Source organism: Lutjanus erythropterus, chromosome 13 (genome assembly GCF_056507025.1).
Source record: "Lutjanus erythropterus isolate fLutEry1 chromosome 13, fLutEry1.hap2, whole genome shotgun sequence".
Lineage (NCBI taxonomy): Eukaryota > Metazoa > Chordata > Actinopteri > Lutjaniformes > Lutjanidae > Lutjanus > Lutjanus erythropterus.
In genome coordinates this window covers 25,554,562-25,575,506 of record NC_139329.1, presented here as the reverse complement: position 1 = coordinate 25,575,506, position 20,945 = coordinate 25,554,562, and the positions used below count along the sequence as shown (strand labels likewise).

Here is a 20,945-nt window from a genome sequence, read left to right as displayed (position 1 = left end):
GGCTAAGTGGTGCACGTCGCGCATAGCCTGAAGATCTCCCTCAATCTTGAGGAAAACATTCCTCCAGTGGGTCACTTGTATTTATAAAGCTCATTCAACTTAGGAAAAGTTACTTTCATGCTTGAACAGAGCTGCTTTTTAATAAATGAGAGTAATCTTCGTTGCGTTGATGTGGACTGCCTCACCGGACCAACTGCATTACCTGAAGTCACAGAGAGAACATTAAACATGCGTTAGTTTAAGCTAAAACAGTTTTCTTCTGAGGGTTTCCATGCTGAGCAGTCACAGGGCCTCATTATTCATTTTGGTGTTTCAATAGAGGGAATAATTAATTGTTTAATTGAATTAATTGAATAATTGTTCAACCTAAAAGCAGAAATATTGAGTCATTAAAAGAAAAAAACATTTTCTCTTACTAAAAAGAAATGTATTGATGCCACTCTTGTACATCACAGTTTGTGTTTTCCTCCTTTCTTCTAGCCTTAAGCCAGAAGGTTAACTATTTTAGTTTACACGCCTACCTCCCCCCAGAGCTCATGTCGGGCTATATTGGTGATGTTGGGGGAGTGTGTAAGTTTGACGCCAGGTAATACATCACACACTCCGGGGGGTCTCCCTGGTATGCTCCTCAATAATGAAGTTCATTCGTTAACTTCTCCCTCAAAGGCCAAGTTCCCCTGCTGCCCTTTTCAACAGCCATCGCAACTCTTACCAGAGTCACCCTACCAGCAGGAAAAAAAAACACATCATCATGCTTTTCCCCTTGACAGGCTCAGTGGTCGCCTTTGCGGGGCATGAAGAATAAGCAGGTCTATTACCAATCCCTCATGCCTGGTTATAGCCATAATTATCACAGGGAAAATGACCTGCTCTGTTTGGTTTGCTGTAGAGGGGCTGCGCCTTCCTAATCACCTCCTCCTTCCCTCCTGTCGTCCTCATGCCACGGAGATGGAGCTGGTTTTGGGGGAGTCTTGCCAGTTCATTAGAATTCACAGGGTTCCACCTCCCTGCCTAGCCAGGCTAAGCCTCTCACACAGGCTGCCATGCCTGCGATAATCTCCCCTCCTCGTTCCCTTTCGCTCCTTCTCCCTCTCTATCCTCCTATCCCTTTCCTTTTCTGTTCCCAAAGGCACCTCCGCACAAAAGAGATGCAGTGCAATTCATTGTTAAATCTGATTTCTATTGATCTATTGAAAAATTGCTCCGTGAGATATGCGATAGCGCTCCAGCAGTGCTGATGATCTCTCCTTACCACTGCCTTTTCATCTGATAGAGCAAATAAATAAACTGATTTATTCCAGTCGTAAATGACAGCCTTTGTTGGATGTATATTTTTTCAAAGGTGTATCAATCAATTGAACACCCAGCTCCAGCGGGCAGTGGGTAAACACTTCTGTTGCCTCTGAAGTGCCCAAAGACAGAAAGAAACGGCCTGGCAATCCACTTAGTTTAAATCTAGCAGAGAAATAACAGCAACGACTAAACTGCCACTAAACAAAATGGTGAGTGAAAAAGCAGCTGAGGGCGTTTGATGTTTTTCATTGAAGTAGTGTAGCGCTTATCATATTGTTCACAGCCTCTTGTCACCACCTCGCTCGTCATACCTGCGAGCAAGGGGTCATTTAATGTGGAGCGAGCACGCGAGTCTGCTTGGTCAGTCCACACAGGACAAATTGGCTTTGCAACCATGGTGACACAGTACTTGTATTTTTGTTTTTCTTTGACAAAAAACAACTGATTCAATTGATTTGGAAATACCAGAGGCTCTTATTTTTGTGTTTGCTCAGAAAAGGTTTAAATTTAGCTCCATAATAAATAAGCGTGGCAGTAAAACAAAAGGCTATAGCCTTGTCAACCATTCACCATAAGCACTGTGTTGTTGATTCTGATTACATGACAGTTGACAGGTGTACACTTCACCTATGTAGGAATGATATGCTTTCATATCTCTTCCTTTTGACCCTGCTGTTCTATAAATATTGTGCTTGTGTGTGTGTGCACTGAGTGACAGAAACAGAGAATAGTGCTGAGCTGGCCCCGGGGCCGCTGTGCATATAAAGGATGAAGGCCAGTGTATACAGTCAGTAATATATAGAGTCATCTGATCAGAGTGTAACTGTTAAGACTGTAAAAAAGCACGAGACACAAGGCTTATGTACAGCTGCTCCGTGGAAAATCCGTTAGACATAATGAGTTAACTGCATTTCCTGTAGCTACACAGACAGTGGAAACCTCTTGTAGTGATCACATCTGTCCGGGTCAAATTGATCAGTATAAACCGATTATTATTCAAACCGTTTTTTTTTTTTTTCCTTTTTCTTCATTTCTCATGCAGATAACCATCTAATTGAAATTTGTACATTTGTTACATTAACATGAAGTAATAAAACTGAGAGCTTCGGTATTTACTGTATTTATTTATTTACCAAATACTGACTGTTTCAGAATACAGTTCAGCTGTTTCAAATGCTTTCCAAATTACTGTACAAATTAAATTACTGCACTGTGTATAATTCAAATGCACTACAATATTTTAAGACAGTACAGTATATGGAATATAATAATATTTGTCATACACTTCAAAGAGAATACATTTTTAATAACTTTTCATATTTAGTCATGTTGAAAAGACCCAAAATGAACCCTGGAAGGGGACTACTTGATTACTATAAGAAAAAAAAAAACAAATCACAGAGATTCAGTTAGAGGCTATAACAGCACTGAGATGTGAACACACAGACACACTCTCTGCTCTCTTGCACACACACGGATCTCAGCTTTCCATTGACACATAAGAAAAAACACACAGAAAGGCAACCCGTCTACTGCCAGTGGGAAAAGGGTCAGTCATCAATACAGTTTTGCTGTAAAACCAACATTATTTAAACTAAAATTTAAATTTTAAAATGTAGCTAATATTTGAAAAACTGTTGTATAAAGAATAGACTCCTTTGTGCAAAAAAAATCTAAGTTAAAAAAGTTTACTTTATGCTTTCAGAGCAGTGAAGATAGATAACAATATATCGCAGTTGGGCTTTAAACATAGCACAAAATGAACCACTGCCTTGAATGTTTGCATTTATCACAATATCACAATACAGTGGGTTTTAGAATCAATACAATATCATGAAACTGGTGTGTACTAATATTTTCTTACACCTTTATTAAATAGCATTTATACAGGAATGATTGTCCCAGACTTTTTGTCCATATAAGCGGTATCACTGTCACCATGATCGTTGTAAGCTTTTTCCACTCTACACCATAAAATCTGGCCACAGCAGCAGTATGTTGTGTGTTTTCAAAGTCTCACTGCTCTTATTTAAACTTGTCTTTAAATGCAACCCACCGCAGTCCTCTGGACATAACCCAATAGTGTCCTCTATTTTCACTGAAATAGATATTCCCTTTGTTGTCTGTGTGATTTATTGAAGTCTTCCCACAAGTGGAAGCCCCCAGGAAATTGCCTGGAATGGCCCTAAATTGGTTTATGATTGTGTGGTGTGGGCCGGTGCTGTTATGGTTCTAATATTATGCCCTCCACTCCTTGGCATCTATATTAAATTGATCTGTATTGTTTTCATGGAGTGCCTGTTGAAGCTTGTTAATTCTACCGCTGCTTCGGGCTGGTGGTGCAGTTACAAACACCCAGGTGGCTCTGCGGTGGAATATAAGCCTAGACTCTCTAAAGTACCTCGCAACAAGAGCAGGACACAAACTGAGGAGCTGTTTATCCAGCCGGGGTCAAAGGCCGCGGAGTGCAACAGCACGCGGACTGTAGCATGGACTGAAGCCAGTCCAGAGCTGTAAGAGTTAACATGGATCAGCTGCATGGTGAGTATGTGCGTGGAATGGCTACTGACAGACTGCTAATGAGGCCATTATCAGCTCTGGTCCTCTCCTCTCCTCCTGGGGCACCAGTGGATGCTCCGCACCTCATCTCAATTGAATTCCATTCCACAGGGCTTGTTTACAGTAAATACGTTTGCTTCAATTAATCCACGAGGACTGTGAGACACATGACTGGGCTGGTCTAAATGCACACACTTAGTGGGTTGTGTCTGGTTTAGCTTAGTGCCAGTGGTGTGTTGACAGAGACTCTGTCACTCTTAGAGTCATTGTGACTTCACTATCGCAGCTTCTGTTTCATAATCAGTATTTTAAAGGGAAAGTTTGGGTTATTTGAAGTGGAGTACATATCCGTAGGTATTTTTTTACCTACAGTAGATGCCGGTCAGCACACCCTCCAGAGAAGAGTCCAACTAAAAAAAAATATATATATTAGTTTCAGTGTATGCTATATTTAGAATATTTTCAGTCCTTCATCTTGCTTTCAGACAGCTTTTTCTAATAGAAAATATGGGTTATAGATGCAAAATGTGCTCTCTCCAAACCAACCAAAGTCCATACAACAAATGAGTTATTTTACTTTACAGAACACTGGAGTTGCTATTCTACCTCGGTCTCAATCTGTTAGCTTGTTTGTGTTATTTGGTGACTTTGGTGAATCACAACTATCCTTTTAAAACACAAAGGTCATACAATAACACAAACGAACTAACAGGTCGAGGCACTGGTAACTCCAGTGTTCCATGAAGTTAATTACTGTTTTTCCTAATGGAGTTTGGTGACTTAGATGGAGGTGGAGTGAAGAGAGAGTGATATTTATCTGATGGCAAAGTGGTTAAAATATTCTAAATACAGTGTACACTCAAACTGATATAGATTTTTTAAAGTGAATAAAATACATTTTGTTGCTGACCCTGTGCTCAGCAGTACATTGTTAGCTTCTGTGCTGGTGCTCCTCTCTGCTTCTCCAAATTAGCGGCATGTCAACTGCCATTAACTATAGGTAATACACTGACTGTTGTTAAGTACCTCATACAACCCTACTTCAAATAATCCGATGAACCGATTGACTGAAATGACTCTATTGATGGCCACACATCAGTGATCATTACATTAATACCCACAGACATTTGACCGTCAGTGCCTTTGTGGCTTAATCAATGTCCTAATGAACAAGTATCAGCATGGTATTGGCATACTGTCACTGGTAATGTGGAGCAGTCAAGGGAGAGTGTGATCAAGAGCAAATGAAGCAGCTTTGCTGGAAACATTTCTCCTCAGGGAGGCCTGGGCTTTTAAGCACAATTATATATAGTTGGAGGCACTGTATTTGTTGTAGAGCTGAAAGGATACAACAACAGCAATACTGGTTTATTAGTTTTGTTTTTCTTGAAGGGCTGGTTCACCAAAGTTACAAAAAAAAATGTTTCTCTTTTTTTTCATTTACCTCAAGAGGTGTCTTCTGCTGCTTGGCCAGTACAATGGAGATGAATAGATGTTTGCTTGTGGTGTTCACAGCATTGAGAACGAAAAAGATTTTGGGGGGCATTTTATGCCCTTATTCTATAGAATCAGTAGAGAGGTTACAGGAAATGAAGGGACAGGGCGATGGGGGATGACAAGCAACAAAAATCCCCAGCCACATTTGAACCACAGACGTGGTTAAGAGTAATCTGTAAAAATGAGAAATTCCACTGCAGCGTCTTTGTCCACAAATTACTCTAGATGGATTTTTTTTTGTTTTATTTGTTTGTTTGTTTTGTGTGTTTTCTTTTTGTAAGTTGGAAGAGTAAACGCTTTCAATGGATAGTTTGGATTATTTCATACAGGGTTGTATGAGGCGCTTGTATGAGGTTGGCATGCACCCAGTTAGGAGAAGCAGAGAGGGGATCCAACACTGAAAGTAAGCAATGTACTGCTGTGGACAGGGTCAACAACAAATGGTATTATAGCCACTTAAAAAAGGTCCATCTGAAAAAAATCAATATCAGTTTAAGTGTACACTATTTAGAGTATTTTGACCACTTTTCTCTGCCATCAGGCAGCCTTTTCTGACAGGAAACCAGCCTTGTAAGTGAAATATCACTTTATCCAAACCAACCAAACTCCAAATGTGAAACTAGTAATTTTTACCTTTACCCTTTCTCCCATCTAAAAACGCTGTGTGACGGCAATTTAAAGTGGTGAAAATATTCTGAATATAGTGTGGTGGTTAAAATACCTTTTGTTGCTGACCCCGTGGACAGCAATTCATTGCTTAGCCTCCGTGCTAGTGCTCTTCTCTGTTTCTCCAAACTGGAGGCATGCTGACCCGCACCTACTGTGGGCAACACACTGACTATCAATAAGTACCTCATCTGACCTCACTTTAAATAATGTGAACTACCCCTTTGAAAATGGATGGATAGAAAGACAAGTTAGGGAACAATGAAGATCTTGTTAGACTTGTAGTTCTGTGCGTTAGGTGCGAAAAACAAGCAGATGTTTTATTTGCATACCACATCAATTTTGGTGGAAAATATTATAAGTTTCATCCTTTTTATGATAAGTAGCCAGTTAGTTTCATAATTCTTTTTACCTGTAGGGATTTTTCTGAGATCTTCACTTATTCATCTCATAGACTGTAAGCAGACAAAACATGCGGCTCCTTCCAGCTCTCCCCTGGCGCTCAGATTGTAATATGGATGTTATCCTGCTCTGATGTTCATGGATAACCAGCCGACAGACTCAAGCCCTGCTATCATGTTTTGTTTTCTTTTCCCCTTAACCATAGCTCGGCGTTAAGCCACTGTGTGTCGAGCCACCGGTCGGTTCTAGAGCGACTGATACAGCGGCAGCCAGTTTGTGAGAGACGACCACAGATAGTGACAGTTGAACATGTTCCTGCGTGGGCCTTGGCCCTGACTCATCTGGTGAACTTTGAAGATCTTGTGGGAAGATGCCAAACATCGAAATGAGACAACTGCTCTGTCTCTGACATCACATTGTTTTGAATAGTTTACCAGGGCCTGTCTGCATACACGGTTTGTATCCCAGGCACGCTCCATTTGATGCTATCAGCCTCTGAATGATATTTTGTTCATTAGACGGTGTGCAATAAGAGACCAGTGTTGACACAACGTGAGTTAATGTGTTTAGTGTCTCTAATGGATCATAGAGGTCCTAATGAAACATTGTCATGGGAAGATTTATGTTGCAAGCTGCTGAGTCCTCATTTCCATTTTATATGTGGTTAGAAGTACCTTTATTCAATGAACAGAACACAACAGACGCCATCAAATGAATATAGATATTTGGTGTGTGAAGCAAGAATAAATAAATAATAAAAATGTATCTTACAATCACATTGTTAATGAGAAATTCTTGTCCTTCTTGTTCTGTGGCAAAGGCACAGAGCTGCTGTAGTGTTATTAATATCAAACAACTGTAAATAAAGGCATATATAAAGGTGCTAACTAGAACCTTAAGGTTCTTCAGCTTGTCCCCATGCAGAGAGCCTTACAGAAGGGGTTAAACTTAGAACCATAGAATGAACCTCGTATGAGAGGTTAAACAGAGAACCCACACAAGGTGTTCCACCAGGAACCTGTTTTATTTTCCAAGGGTTTCATTTAGAAGTCATCTAAGTGGTTCTACTGAGAATCTTTTTATATTCCAGGGATTTTATCTAGAACCCACTGAGTGTGTTCTACAGAGACCATTTTTATATTCTAAGGGTTTTATCGAGAACACAGTCTGGGGCCTCGACCAAGAACCCTTTTATATTCTTAAGGTTTTATCTAGGACCCACTCAGAGGGTTTTACTGAGAACCATTTCATATATCAAGGGTTTTTATCTAGAATACACTCAGGGGTTTCTACCAAGAACCCTTTTATACCCTAAGCGTTTTACCTGGAACCCATCCAGGGGGGTTCTACCGGGAACCCTTTTACATAATGGTACAAAAAAAACTCTTGACAAACCTCAGTCCCTCATAATGAAACGTCTTGGAATCCTTATTTCTAATAGTGAATAAAATGTAAAATAGCCTTTATTAATCCAAATTTGAAATATTGTTGGTGTAAAAAAATACTTTTCCTTGTAATTTCTAGATTTCAAATATTGTGGCGGCTGAGAGCGAAGCTGTATGATGTTTGTCTTGTAGATGATACGAGCGCCAGCTTATTCATGGAAATGCCAAGTGCAACGTGGTTATTGGCCAAGGCTGGATTGCACTAAAACCAGAATATTGTATCAGAGAGAGGCAGCTGGTTAGGAGTCAGAACAGATTATCATATGAGAGAGGATGAGCGAGGAGAGGGGGAGGAGAGACAGACTGAGAGGAGGAAGAGGAGTAGGGACTGGAATGGGAAGCAGGGGGCGAGAGCGAGGGGCACGGGAGGCAGAGAGGGAGAAATGATAGCAAGAAACTCATCGCCCGGTCGCTGTGGGGTGGAAGGGATCATCCAAACCCTTCCGTCACTATCTCCCCTTCTTCACCTGTCAGGAAGAGTGTGTGAGAGCTGTCGGAGTGTGTACATGTGTGTGTGTGCGAGAGAGAGAGAGAGAGAGAGAGAGGGGCATGTGGGTCCTCTGAGAGGTCAGGGGAAGAAGCTGAGGCTCCACTCATCTTCTCTCTGCGCAGGGCCCACCGCTGCTTGCAGACATCTGGCCTCACACTGATCACTCATATCTCCAGACAGGGAGGAGGAGAAGGAGCGATCTTTGAGCCGCAGAAAAATTCAGCCCGTTCGCACCAGAGAAATGTGCATGTTGGTCGGAAGTGCAAGCTGCTTATTCCGACTGATATGTCCGTTTACTTTTAGGCGGTGCCCCCTAGTGGACGTAGTAAACATGACAGGATAAGGACAGAGAAAATCCGCATTTGGAGGAAGTGTCATGGATGGATAGATCAAACAAGCTTTCACCGCGGAGACCGAAATGCAATTCTTGTGTTGAACAAAAATTAAACGTAGAGTTATTTAAAGTTTTGAGTTACTTAAAATTTCATTATGGACATGATGTCAGTCCCGTCATTTCCATAATGTGACATACATAACATAGTTATTTTAAACCAGATCTTTTCCTAAGCCTAACCAAATAGTTTTTGTGCCTAAACGTAATGTAACCCGATCTACATAATGTAGTTCTGGCAATATATGTTCTTTTGGGAGTAATTCACAATCAACCCATGGTTTAGGTATGAGGATGTATTATAAAATTTACACATCATGTAAAATTACAGTCATTACAGTCCCACTCCCACCCCCCATTTTTTCTCTTTGGGTTGCTTCTTCTCTCTGTTGTTTCCTTGACTCTTTTTCTCCTCTTCTCTTATCCTCATCTAGCCTTTTATATCCCCCCTCTTTGATTTTTTTCTCACCCTTGATATTGGACCACTTTTCAAAAAAGAGAGTAGAAGGGGGAGCAGAACAAGAGCATCTGCCAACCATTTTACAACCTAAACTACCTGAGTTATGTTGTTGTGTTGGTGATGTCACTTCCATCACTTGACATACGTGACATGTTTTCTTTAACCCAATCCATTATCTTTTCCTAAACTTTTTTCCTAAACCAAGTAGTTTTTGTGTCTAAACATAACCAAACTTAACATAACTGCAACTGTTTTATAATGTAAAATCTACTCTAACATTTAAATGTGAGGATGAGCTGGAAAAATTACACATCACACAAAATTACACTACAGTCCCCCCTCCCCTTTTTGGTTGCTTCCTCTCTCTGTTGCTTCCTCGACTCTTTTTCTCCTCTTCTCTCATCCTCGTCTAGCCTTTTTTTTATCCCCTCTTTGACTTTTTTTCTCATCCTTAACATTGCACCATTTTGAAAACCAAGAGGAGAGTAGAAGGGGGGGGAGCAGAACAAGAGCGTCTGCTAGAACTGGTTCTGACTTTATCCTTGCACTAAAAAAGATAAGCCAGAAAAGATAGCGAGAGTGTGCTGTGTCTAGCAAGCCGGTGTACAAGGCTTCTGACTGCAATCAGTGGGAAGAGGGCCAGCTTCCCTGCCTGAGCTCTCAGCGCCCCTACTGGCTGCATGCTGTGCCAATCAAAGGCTAGTGGGTGGGGAGCAGTCAGACATGAACACTGATGTCACAGTCACATGGATTCTGGTGTGGTCATGCTCGGAGGCTGAGAGACAGAGCTGTGCTGGCCAGCTGCTGCTGAGACAGCAGTGGAGGGCTTTGCGCTGGTGATAGTTGTTCTCTTATGGACTCGAAGCTTAATGATGTATTTTGTGATTTCAGCTATGAAAGGTAAGAGCAATGCATGCTTGATCCTGCACCCTGAGTAACAAGTAGGGAAGTACGGCTCCTGCTATTCATAGCCTGCCAACTCTTTGCATTTCATTTGCAAGGCATGAGTGTGACAGAGAGGAAGAGAAGGGAGAGGAGGGAGGGAAAAAATACAGTAATACAGAGCTTCTGAATGCAAGTGATTTAAGCTTTTTTGATATTTCTTTTCATGCATTTTATCCAGAAAAAGAAACTGAGATAGAATTCTTTAACCTATACAAATCTGTAGAGGTATTTTGCTTTGATTCTGTTCTTAGTGTGTGTTTTTTTGTTGTGGAAACCACAGCTGGTGTAATCTTTGCAGAGACCGGGTTTGTCTCTCTGACAAGAGCAGCTCCCGAGCCTCAGAGCAGAAGAAGTTTTTTCGGCGTAGATGTGAGGTAGCATGCAGAGAGAAGGGGGCAAAGGGTCGGGGTGGAGAGGGGGGGGTTACTGTCGCTATTCCTTTCTGCCCCATTCTTAATCCTGTTGTTCCAGTCCAGAGGACGTGTCTGTTCCGCGGGAAGATGTGCGTGGCAGTGTTTGGTCGCAGACGGGCGACAAGGCACTGGCGCGACTGGCAGACTGTGATTCTTTGAGTTGATACTGGTGCATGTGTGTGTATATGTGTGTGTGTGCGACTGTGTTGTGTTCCACTGACCTATTTTTGGGTAGTCGGGTTTACATGTGTGGCCATGGAGAGCAGGACTGGGTCCTCCCAGTCGCTGTGATGTTGATCTAGTATGCTTAATCCCAGCTCTTCCAACCCCCTCCATCACACAGGCACACACACACACATCCACGCAGACAGACAGCGAAAGTGCATTCAGACATACAGTACAGCACACCACTTCTCTCATGCATGCTTGCACACACACAGACATGCACATAATCATGTTTTTTACACATGTGAATACACTCTCATTCTTCCATAGAGAGAAATGTGAACATCCAGACATATGTGCTCACACGCACTCATAATACAATCAGATACAATATTCACGATGAGGCTCAGGCAGCTGTCAGTCTGTGTTGAATGAAAAATGTCAGTAGTGATCATTTAAATTGGTACTTGCTGCTTTTTTGTCTTCCAACTTGTCCAAAAAATACATTTATATTTGTGCTATCTTATCAAATTTATTGTCAGGACAAAAAGGAGTGTATGATTTCAAAGTACTAAAATGTATACATATTAATGTATCAATTATAATTAATTTGTGGTAAAATAATGATAAATTTACTAGCAATATTAGCAATATTGTTTGTAACCATTGCATTTCATCATAATTTCACTTAATATTTTTTGCACTTTTGCTGTTTTCTTCCTTTTGTGTGAGACTGGCAACTTTCACTGTGGTGTTAATTTCATTTTCTGCCTGTTTTTTTCCCCCTATTGATCACAGTGTGAGAATTCATTTAAAAAGTGAGGCTCACAGTCGTTCGTGAAATTGAGAGAGAGTACATCTTATTTCCAACGAGACACATATGAAAAATGCCCTTTGACCTATTGTCCTTTATATGCAACTCATAGTGAACGGCTTCATGAAATCATCTATTTTTGAGCAGAATCCAGTGTTTTCTGCTGTGTAGCTTTCATTTTCTTTTTTAAAACGGTGTACTGTAAACTATATTCTAATGTGTATATTCATTCTTCTCTTGACTGTGTATTTTTATTGTTTTTGATAAATTGCTTTCTTGACATGATTAGAGGTGATCCATGCTGACATTTTCTGTATTTGTTCCCAGCAGTTATCCTGTTTAATAGCCAGTTTCTTGCCTTTAGCTCTGTCTTATCCCTCACTGGTTCTTTCAGTTTTATGGGAGCTGCTGGTCTCAGGATGGGATACTGTGAGAATGTCAGAAATTAAATTAAAATGTGAACAAGCTGTATAATTGGAAACTAATTTAAACGGCAGTAGTAATTTCTTCCTGAAAATGGTCAGTGAAATGGATGAACAGCACAATGACTCGCTGCCTTGGCATGCACTTCCTTATTGTTATGTTAATACTGTTCACACTGCACGTGCCATTTCTTTTTTGGCTTTTTTTTATTTGTTTGTTTTTCATACTGTACACTACAAAATAATGCTAATATATTTTACCAAAAATCCCCTTGTGTCTCTGTGGCTTTGTCTCTCCCCTGCTCCCCCCCTCTCCCCACCTCTCCCTCTCTATTCAGCCTCTCTACCACACCACTGCCTCTCAAGTACCTAATTACCTGTAATGGAAACATCCCTCTCATTACCCCATGCAAATTAGCCAGCCTACTCAGCACAATTAAGATGAAAATTCCAATTACATAATTAAAGAAAGTTGTTTGATGTGTGGATCAACAGAAAAAGGTAAAAAATGCATCTCATCCACAGTACATATAATTAACCCTTCAAAAAGAGCATTATTGTGGTGAAGTATACGTAGAAAATTGTCGACAGCATGGCCCAGGACGCCACTACGGTGCATGCAGACTGCACATAAATATGTGATTTAGCACGAGTGTGTACTAGACTGTAAAAAATGTTCTGGGGCTGTGCAGAAGGTAAAAGCCAAATATCTTGTGATAGGCGCTTTAAGGCTATGTTAACAAGGCTGTAAATATTTGCTGTAGATTTGGTACTCTTTGTCTCTTTCTATCAGTGGCCGATTGAAGTGCTCACTACCCAGTGCTGCAGGCTCTCGCACATTAAAGCAGAGGTTAACAAGATTGGCTATTATCCAGTTAGGGACTGAGGACATGAAGAGCTAAAGGAAAAATCGCCACAGATTAAAGGGAAGGTAAATATAGCATAAGTCACCTGCAAGGATTTAAAATAAAAGACCCAATTACACAGGAAGAATATTTTAAGAAGTGTTCTTTCAGTACAGCTGATGTTTTAAAAATACTGAATTTTGTTAGTAATATAAAATTCGATTTTGTAGAATTATATATCTCATAAAATTTTGCATTTTTAAAAAATATGCTGTGATTTCATTTATATGTTGCAGTCAAAAAAAAAAAGATGGTATGTGAGCAGAGGCAGGCCAAACAGGAGTGACTCTGACAGACGGAGGGTGTGTGCTTTAGCCCTTCTCTCTCTTGCCTCTCAGCTGGCTGAGGAAGTGGAATGGCGTCCCCACAGGTTATTAAAGTGTGTGAGGTGTGCCAGTCTGCGCTGTGCACACTCAGACGAACATCCTGGCTGCCTGACTGTGTGTGGAGGGACTGGTTAATGAGATATTGACTGCCCATTGAGAGCATGGATTTTTGATTTGGCTCCATAGAAGTTGGGAGGATAGGGAGGTGCACTCTGGAGGAGAGGAGAGGAGGAGAGGAGACCAGTGATGGGCCAAAAATCTCTGAATTTGATATTGTTCTTTTTGTGAATTATTATTAGTTAGTCGGTAGTGTTTATGATATTATGACTTTTTTAATTTATAATTATAGCAAGTCTTTTGACATTGTTATGGGCCAGCCTGGACCTAATAACATAAATGAAATAATAAATGATCATCAGTCTGTCCTGGCTACAGCAAGAATTTAATCATGAAATAAATAGAAATACCAGCAAAATAACTTGAATAAGAACTTAAATTCTTAATTTGTAATGGGTTTTAAAACAATGAATCATTGTACAGAAGCAGTTTCATTATAATCCATACCAGTGGTGGGAAGTAACAGCATACACATACGTCATTACTGTGTTTAACTAGAGTTTTTAATAAAGCCCGACCACTGACCAATATTATCTGTGTGATATTGGACTAGCACAACTATATTGATCTATAATCTCAGCATACATGTTATCCGATACGTAGATTGTTTTTTGATTTTTCAAACATTTTTAGTTTTATAGATGGCATGTTATGTATTTTCATCTTTTTTCTAAATTTAAGTTATTAATTAATTAATTTTTTAAACACCTAATATCGGTTTCGGCATCAGTCCCAAAAATCCAGTTTCAGTCAGGCCCTAGTTTTCAGGTATCTGTACTTTACTTGAGTGTTTATTTTTCTGACAACTTTTTATTTTTGCTCCCTACATTTTAAAACAAATATCTGGAGGTTATAGTCCTTACATTTTAAAAACCGACTTGTTATATTCATTTTAATGCATTTTCAGAAAATTAACACATAGAAAAGACAATCCCTTGGTGTATCCATCAGTGCATATCACGCAGAACAGACAAAACAAGACAACAAAAAGACATAACAAGAGGAGGCTCAACTATGGAAACAAGGTGAAGTTCAGTTAGCTTTGCACAGAAACAGCTGGTTACTTTTTACTTTACTTTTTTATGTTCTGAGTACATTTCAGAGCTTGTACGTTTTCACTTTTACTTGAGTAAAGAAGTTGAATCAGTACTTCTACTTTCACTTTCAAGTCTTTTTTTTTCTTCTTTTTTTTACACAAGTATGTGTATTTCTGCTTACACTTTTGCCACCTCTGATCCATACTTCAAAATATATAGATACAGAATGGATCGTTTCTGAGCACAGAAGTATTGATTACTGTGGAATTGATTTGCCCATACAGGACATAGAGGAGACATTAACAGTGAAAATGAACAGTCTCTTTGTAGTTCATCTGAGTTCAGTTTTAACTGTACAAACATTAATCTGCGACTCCATCCAAGCCATTACCAGGGTGCCCGACAGCTCTGTCAGTCATCTTGTCTTGTCAGTCACACCTTGTGGTTTTGACAGATTAGTCCAATCACAGACAAGGTTAAATGACTCTCCTGTCCTCTGCCCAATCAAACAGCGGGGTACAACAAACAGCAGCAGCAGCTCAAGATAACAATCGGGCTACATGAGAGGATTTTTTTTGTTCATTCTGCAACATTTGCAAGTGAGTTCAGTCAGGGTTCTCAAATTGGCTCCCCAGTCAGGTAAAACACCAAGCTGGGCTTAGTCAAATGCCTCTAACTTAAGGGTAATTTCCTACTTTACTTTCACTCAGTATTTCAGGAGTCACTTATAGATCCTTTGAAGTGTCTCCCTGTCATGCAGCATTTAGCTGCTGATAGAATACTTCCTCTGTCAGCACTCCTTAGATAATCATATACCACAGTCCATGGAGTTAAAGAACATTTTCACTTTCATTTTTTTCTCTCTTTCTTCCTGTAGCTCCCACTGTAGAATATGTACAGAGAGGAGAGAGTGTTCACAGAAACCCTTTGCTTTGCATTCTAATGAATTGTGGTCATCTAAAATACTAATATGCAAACTCGCAGGGTTGATTTATGTGTATATTAATCAAAAAATGTACAAATACATAGATTAATAGTATATCTTTAGCCTCACGTGCCCTGCTTTACCCTCATAGGCCTTGCCACTCGGGGCTCAGAAGTTAACAGTGTTTTAAGAGAGTGAAGGGTGAAGTTTTTCCCCCTGTACTTTCATTCTGAGCTTGTTTCGTACCATTGGCTTTTTTCCTCTGTGGGCCTCTGGAGGGCTGTCCATTGGCTTTTTGAAGTTGCATCAAAGAGGAAATGGGGGAGAAAAAGCATTATTGATTTTGCGTTTTGTCTGACTCAAACACTGAGGACAGAAAAACACATAAGGAGTCAGGTGTTGGCAGTGGGGCAGCAGCTCTGTCTCTTGTGTGCGAGCCAGAGGGAGACGGGGGAGAAACCGAATGAAAAGAGGTAGAAGGTGAGGAGGAACACCAGACAACACTAATACATCTCTCCCTAGAGTCTCAGTCCTCTCGCTTCCATCATCTCTCCTCTCCTCTCTGTTCTTAATGATGGAGTAAATAATGCCCCATTACTGTACGGCTGGAGACAAACCTTCTCTCCCCCCTCGCTGCTACGTCGGGTAGCTTTTCCTCCTCCTCCATCAGGCCGGTGACTCCCGAGCTCTGACAGCACTCTCCAGTTGACCTGCTTTTCCATGAAACACCAAGCTGCTCTCTTCTCAGTTGTAATCAGATCTCCCGGCTAGGCAGGCATGCCGGCAGCAGGCAAGAAGAGGAGTATTGTTTGTGTGGTTTATCACCTTTATCCTCCTCCTGTGTCAGCACAGCAGAGGTGAGATGAGAGTGGAGTACGTTTCTGGTGTTAATGTGACCTAGGGTGACTAAAAAGGAGCTCTCAGTGACAGCCGCTGATAAGAGCTGTCATTGGTATGGCTTACTCAGCACTCATCCTATGGACATATGGTATAATTCTTTGAACTTTGTTGACAATGATTTCCGGGGTCGCACAAATGGAAGTGCATTTTGTAATAACAGAAAAGACTGAAAATTAGGGCTGCCCAATATAGGGGGAAAATCATATTGCAATTATTATGACAGATATTGCAATTATGATGTGATTCACGATTAGTGTGAGTTAGGGTTGGGAATCGAGACCCAATTCTAAATAAGAATTTATTCTGAAATTACGATTCCAAAGGAATCATTAAAGGAGCAGTGTGTAACAGTTGCACATCCAAAAATGAGTTCTGCAGTCCAAATAATGAGTTGGAGCCATGCATAGATGGTATGTTAAATAGGTTTAAATTTGATTTAATATACAGTCTGTGGTTGAAGGAAATTTTTTCCCCGCACTATTACTTTTGTCTAAATCTTGAGTCCAGTGTTATGCTCAGTTAACCCGCTGAGCTGTTGCTAAGTCGTTTGGCTAGCAGGTGAATACCATAAATTGTGTGAGTCTTTATCTCAGTTTAGCAAATGCTATGCTACAAAAGGCATTACGAGGATGGGGCAGTATTGTTACAATAAAGTAGTTTAAGTAATCCCCAAAATATTCAAGAAACCAGAAAAGAGACTAAAGTTTGCTTAGCTCGGTGTTTCCGCTTGAAATATTTTTACGTGGTGAAAGCGTTTCACACAACTCTGCTGTGAGGAATGCAGGAGGACGCTCCAAGAATCAGATTCAAGAATAGTTAAAATCCAAACGACTCTCTACTCTCAACTCTAATAGGAATAATAATTTTTGCGTCACAACTTTCATATTTAATGGAAAAAAAAAGATTAAAATCATGATGCAACATTTTGGGGGTCTATACTAAACAAAAACGTGCCAGGGTGTCTCTGCAGCACTACAGTACTTTAAAATCATGCTGTTGTATTTTACCTATAATATATAATATAATTTACCTATAATAGTAGCTTCTTGCAATTTGGATATTGCACTTAGTTGTAATCCATTAATTGTGCAGCACTACTGAAAATAATGATGGCATTGCTGGAATTGCAGCCAAAGTATGCAGTAGAGTGAGGGAATTAGGAAAGGTCAGAGGTCACAGCCCACTCCCCTCTGCTCCATGGAGAGCGACTGTGGCATCTTGGGACCCCAGCGGGGGAAAAGAAGGATGAAAAATGAGAGGTGCGTGGAATTTTGATGAGACAAGGGAACAGGCAGTGTTATAACAAAGATCGTCACAACATGCGCTCCGCCGCTTGATTACAAAAGGGAGAGAAGTGTGTGAGGCGTTTGATTACATGTCCCAGCAGAGGCCATTAGAGGTTCTACTTGTAGGGATGGCATCATTTACACTCATCTGATCTGGCATCGTCATGTGCCGATGAACAAACAAAGGTGTGTGTGAATCCTCCTGAGCACTAGGGGGTGCTCTTCAAGAAAGACATTTGATTTGAATATCTAAACTGCAGAGTTTTTGAAGGTGTTGCAGTCTGTAATGCTGGTTCCATATTGCCAAAAGGCAGCAAAATGTATCAGAGCATGTTTGAATCTCCCATAAGAACCTGTGCAGACTGCACTGAGAAGTAACTCTCAAGGTTGGCAGCATTACGGCCCTCCTCACCCCTAACTAAGATGCATGAAAGGAATTCAACATCATAAATAACAAAGAAAAACAGCCTTGCTGGAGCAGTCTGCTTAAGATTGATTTTTATGCACATGCATTCATTTGAAATAAAAGAAATGCTGCTTCAGTGCTAATTACAAAGATGAAAGGAAGTAGAATGTGCAAGGCAATGAACTTTGTTTAAAGGCGCAGCACATGGCTTATTCAGGGACATGATGCTTAAATGAATCCAACCGCATTTATGGACTCGTGGAGTATTATTTGAAATTGAAACTGTATTTACACACTTGATTTAAAAGAGAAAAAACATGCACTCCTTTGCACGTGTTGGTCTCATCATTTTAATTCAGCGAGTCAGGCAGTAGAGCCAGCTAAACAATGTGTGTCCTGGACAATGAGTGTGTGCATGTTTCCCAGCTGGAGCAAAGGGGTTAACTGGCTGTGGAGAGATCCTTGACCTATCTGAGATGAGCTCTCCGCCCCCCTCCAGCAATGTGGAATATCTGATTGCTGATTATGAGTTTATTCCCCATCGTGCTGAGCCTTTTGCATGTCAGGATCCATCCCTCCCCAGCTGAACTGATTAAGGAGCTGGAGATGATGCTACAGCTCTCAGCGATTGCTGAAAGACTCTCAGAGAGCCTGGTAATCTGGAGTGCAGCTGGCAATCATCCACCACTGACTTTTTTGGAGGCTTTTGGGGTTGTTTTGTTGTTTTCAAGTGAGTTTTTTTGGCATATTGTTGTCTTTGTTCCCCTGGGCTTCTTGTTTCTGGATGAGAGCTTTCCTAGTGCTGAGCACAGGTCCTTGTCAACCTGGCTGCTCAGCTCAGCTCAGCCTAGTCCAGCCTCAACAACAGCAGCGTCAGCAAAGACCCTCGCTCAAAGTCTCAGGATGTGCTTATGATCACCCTCTTACAGGAGCCTAATTTGGGCAAAAAAGGATCTTCATCCCCTGATGTAAAAAAGCTCTCTCTTTGCTCATTTTCAGAGCTCCTAGAATCCAATGCACAGGACAAAGGCATCAGATAAATTAAAGGAAATAACTGCTCAAAAGACATATCCATGTGTAAACTTTTAAGGGTTTATGTGGCATTCAGTGGATTCCTGTCGCAAAAGAAACAAACAGTTTTCTAGCAAAAAGACTGGCACGACCACTTTATTTGCTTGCAGGGATCTGTCGCTTAGTTACAAATCAGCAGCTGTCGTCTCTAAGTTTTGTTTTTGTCAATAGTTGGAGGGGAGAGGAAGACAGTTGTTGTTCCTACTGTGCTGATGGCTGTTTTAATGCCTTTAATGTGTGACTCGGGGCAACAGAGGAGGAATCTGCCCAAACAGAGCATTCTCAATTACTATCAAAGCTGTACAGCCCACTGCTAATGACGTCCCACTGTCAGACGCTTCACCCACGGTTTTACCGCTTTAATGCTAAAATGCTTTGTTACCCATTGAAAATGCAATCAATATACTGCATACTGTCCAGTTAAGACTAAAATATCATGTATTTATAATACATAAATGAATAAAAATATTGTGTATTTAAGTATAGTATATTTTATTTCTGTTGTATCTGCAGTCAACAGTAAAGCTAATGTTCATGAGTTCCACATGTGACACCATCAGTCCCAGTAAACAAATGGCTATTGTCTGAGCTCTGCCTCCTTGCGTAAATGAAATGTTTTACGGGGGTTACACTGCTGTGATGACAGACATCAAACACGTGAGAGTCTAAACCACAGCGTCTGAGAAGTGGCGGGTGGGAGGCTCCTCCCAGACTGTCTGTTTTTGTTGGAGGGTATGTCTTGTGGTTTTATGAAGCAGAAAATATGTCTTTAAAATGTAATTATTTTATCAGAATATTTACTGCATCTCACATTATGTTTTTTTGTAGGAATTGCATTTCTGCCACTGGTCAAATCCAAAGCTCAGGATTGTATTTTCGGTGACATTTCTTTGTTACATCACATCATGTTTCTTCTCATTATGTGGTGTATAAGTCTCATTGTTCTGGGTCATGTTAGCTGTCACTGTGGATAAACTAAAGGTAAGAGGGCAAACAGTCAAAGGCATGATGAGAGATTGGTAAAAGCAGATTTTCCACAAATTGAGAAAGATCAGAGTAAAACTACTGCACATTTGACATACCTTGCCCACTTGAACGGGTGAGGAAGTTGTTTTTTTTTTTTTTATCTTTTGACACATGATTACATCGGGCCTTTCTGCTTTGATCTCAGCATGGATTTTTTTTTCTTTCTCTTGATGTGGGATTATTATAATTTATACATAAGGGATTTTGTTTTTTTCTTGAGCCTCAGCAAACTTGAGTAAACATAGTATACAGTACGTAGTAGATTAACATTGTATTCATTTACACATTCTCATTAGCAAGCCCTAAGGTAATTAATCAGAGACCGTGGCATGTAAGGAGATAGACACCGTTCAAATAATTTATTCCTTTCTACTCTTACCGAGTGTGAGAAAAAGTGTCTGATCAATTCCTCCCTTAGATGTAGCTCTTTGAAGACATGCTGTGTCTTATGAGCGCACCAGCACAGTATTTATTCTCTAGAAACTGAAGGCTGCAGACCTTGCACATACTGTACAAACATTGCCGGGCATTGTTGCCTCCTCCTAATAGCCCGCAATTCCCCCTAAATATAGGAACCCTATAACCCCAATTAAACCCAAACAGGTGTAAAACAGTCACTTTGCTGTCTTATGCTGCAGCACTGCGGCTTATCTAGGTTCAGAGTTTGCACTTTACTGTTGGTGTTCACATAAAATGACCCAGGTAATTACACCAAAAATACAAAAGGCCAGGTACTAGGCTTGTGTGCTTTTCTTGTGCCATTCTGTGTTTCGAGATATGCAGATTATTTTCCAGGCGCCTACTAAACATCGTGAAAGCAGGAAAAAAAAACACTGCCTTTGTATTTTTTATATGAAGGGTTCTCAGATGGTTTAGATGGTCAGTATCTGACTTGTATTCAAAGACAGAAGTCCGGAATGATTGGCAATAACAAAATAACATTAATCAGTTCACTTAAAACTTAAAGCAATTGACATCGCATGA

The 20,945-nt window shown here is 40.5% G+C and overlaps 1 protein-coding gene across 2 annotated transcripts in view; it reads left to right on the top strand.

Annotated features, from left to right (window-relative positions):
- roraa (RAR-related orphan receptor A, paralog a) overlaps positions 1-20,945 on the top strand; it is a 245,393-nt gene that overhangs the window by 180,179 nt on the left and 44,269 nt on the right. Inside the window, exon 1 of one of the 2 annotated variants that reach the window (XM_084733414.1) lies at positions 9,965-10,103. The exons of the other annotated variant lie outside the window; for it this stretch is intronic. Coding sequence (XP_084589540.1) covers positions 10,073-10,103 — 31 coding nt within the window. The 5' untranslated portion in view covers positions 9,965-10,072. Of the gene's footprint in view, positions 1-9,964; positions 10,104-20,945 lie in introns of those variants that run through there. 2 annotated transcript variants of the gene reach the window in all.